At 39.0% G+C, this 2,679-nt stretch overlaps 1 protein-coding gene across 1 annotated transcript; it reads left to right on the top strand.

Moving 5' to 3' along the window:
* Nucleotides 1-974: 974 nt before the first annotated feature.
* On the top strand, nt 975-2,330 carry LOC108880353 (natriuretic peptides A-like; the record flags this gene model as incomplete). Its single annotated transcript, XM_018671829.2, has 2 exons — nt 975-1,149; nt 2,012-2,330. Coding segments are annotated over exons 1-2 (430 nt in total), but the record flags the coding sequence as incomplete, so codon positions are not given.
* Between the last annotated feature and the right edge of the window lie 349 nt (nt 2,331-2,679).

Here is a 2,679-nt window from a genome sequence, read left to right as displayed (position 1 = left end):
GGTCATCGCAATATATTTGTTGTATGACTCATTTTAAATTTACGTATGATTGTACATATAAATAAAGTGTGAAAAGTGTGAAAAAAAGGAGCATGTTCAGTTGAAATCTTCATCACCTCCCCAAACATCCCTTATCCCTTTGATGTTTTAAATGTGGTTACCTTATCCTATTTTTTTTTTATTATTATTTATTATATTTAAACACTTTCTAATATTAATGTTTTCAATGTGGTTGTCTCATTTGCAGTTTTTATTATTGCATTTGCTTGCTGTATGTTGTGTGCCATGTATTCTCTTTAATTGTAAGGTATATTTGGACCATGCTGCATGGTGATTCTGCACTTTAAATAGAACTGATTGCTCTGTCAATTATTTAATCTGTACCAGGTTGAGTGGAAGCAGCCCAGTAATCTTTGCTGTACTAATTCAAAGCTTTTACAGCTTTTGGCTAAACATGAGCATAATTGATATGCAATTTGAGAAAAAAACAGAAGTAGAAAGACATTTCATCAGCCATCATAATAAATATGATATCTGACAGTGTTTCCTTCCTCTCCCCTAATCTAAACCATGTAGTCACCCTGTAACCCAGGAGCAGCAGTTTTAACCTACTATGGTATTTTTCAGGCTCAGGAGTGTAGACAGTGTTAAGTATTTGCATAGTGAATGTTGCATTCCTGTCAATACACACCACGTCTGAGCTTAGAGCTCCAAGATAGCTCCTGAGGTCATGCCACTGCTGGCTGGTAAGCATGATTATACACAGACACATTTACTGTATACACACACAGACACAGACACAGACACACACACACACACACATCACCTACCACCCAGTACCACTTAAAAGGACATCTGACCAGCAGTCTTATCATACAGAGGTGTCAGAATGCACTTGAGGCAGTCTACAAAATGATGAGCCACTGACACTGACTGTTTCTTGCATGGTGAGCGTGCGCATGTGTGTGTGTGCGTTGGCATGTCTATAAAATCATGCAGTGCAGGCTATAGTATCAGCACTAGCAGCAGAAGGATAACATGAGGACTGCGGTCCTGTGGGGCCTGCTGGCCCTACTGTGTCAGCACACACTGGTTAGCAGCCACGTACTGGGAAGGCCATCCTCTACCAGTGACCTTGCTCAGCTCAAGGTAAGAAATCACATCATACATCTAGTCCTCACACCTGTTTGAACACTGCACTTCGAAAGGTCAGGTACATTTCTAATTAAAGACTGAGAGTTAATTAACCACGTAAATTCTAATGTCAAAGATGAGAAGATGCTTTACAGCAGCTCTTGGGGCTGTGATGTTTATCCATTTTCCTATTTACTTTGGTTTGTAGTTGACCAGATAGTTTTGTTTTTTTGGGCCTCTACCTCAACACAGCAGAGGTAAATGCAATACCATAGTAACACTGTGGTCATGTGGTGATTTTTTTTTCTTTTTTCTTTCTTTTCTATTTTGTGGGTCGGGGTCTAGGAGTGGGAGTGTAGTAATTGTTAATTGTAAATTACACAATTGACCTGAATGTAATCTCCAGTGTGGAGAGGATAACTACTATCTCTAAAAAAAAAAAAAAAAAAAAACTTCAATAAATATTAAATAATTTCAATTATTTAAGTCAAAAACAAGTGTTTCATTGTCAAATTGTTTATTTGTCAAATTGTTTATTTGACAATGCCTGACACAAATTTAAATGTAGCTTGGGTGGATATAGCTAAGATTTTTTTGGATGTGCATGCTCTATACCCTGTATGGCTTAGGTTGGTGAAGGCCAGATTGGAGTCAGTTATGCTTGCTTGCAAGTATAAAACTTATACACTATATTCTTATTCTAGTGGCCTTTATCAATACCATTTCCCACAGGCCCATGATCAGGTTCTGGGATATCTGTAGTCAGAGATTCACTGGAAGGCTTCTGTTTTTTAGTCAGCATGTTTCTAATGTTTAAAACATAGTGGCAGAATGTTTGGGTTTTGAATGTAAACCCATCTGCACCTCTCCACATCAGTCTTTATTGGAGCGCTTTGAGGAGACTCTGGCTGAAGTAGCCCAGGAGGAGGACTCTGAGGCTGATTATGAAGGGACAAACCAAGAGCCTGAACACAGACAGACCAGCCAAGGATGGAGCGTGGACCAGGAGGCAGACCAAGAACCTCTAATATCAGAAAAATCTCAACCACCAGTGGATGGCCACAGCAGGGCCTCAAGTCAAAGGAGCCGTCTACAGGACCTGCTGATGACTACCAGGAAACGGGCTTCTAGCTGCTTTGGAGCCAGAATGGATCGAATAGGAAATGCCAGTGGTCTGGGATGCAACAATGGAAGAGGTAACACTGGAGTTGAGGATGGTAGATGGAAATCAAAGTAGGATTTAGATAAAGGATACATGGGTCAAAAGTTTGTGCTTTGGAAGTTATTTTTGTTTTTTGAAAAGAACATGTGGTAAAGACTTATTTAAAGAGGGGATACCTTGGCTGGAATATTTTTCATCAGAGACAAGATTGCATACAAGGCAACATTAATATTGACTAGTAATAGTTGTGTGACATTTTGGTAATATCCTGACCTTTGATCACCATCATGTTAAAATTTCCTCCAAAGACACAAAAGGTGTTCATTTCCTACAATGCAACACTCATACCTTTGAACATAAAAAGTATCTTATGAAGTGATTAG

Source organism: Lates calcarifer, unplaced genomic scaffold (assembly GCF_001640805.2).
Source record: "Lates calcarifer isolate ASB-BC8 unplaced genomic scaffold, TLL_Latcal_v3 _unitig_920_quiver_1493, whole genome shotgun sequence".
NCBI lineage: Eukaryota > Metazoa > Chordata > Actinopteri > Centropomidae > Lates > Lates calcarifer.
Note: the sequence above shows the minus strand (reverse complement) of the source record. Positions and strands in the feature narration are given on the sequence as shown.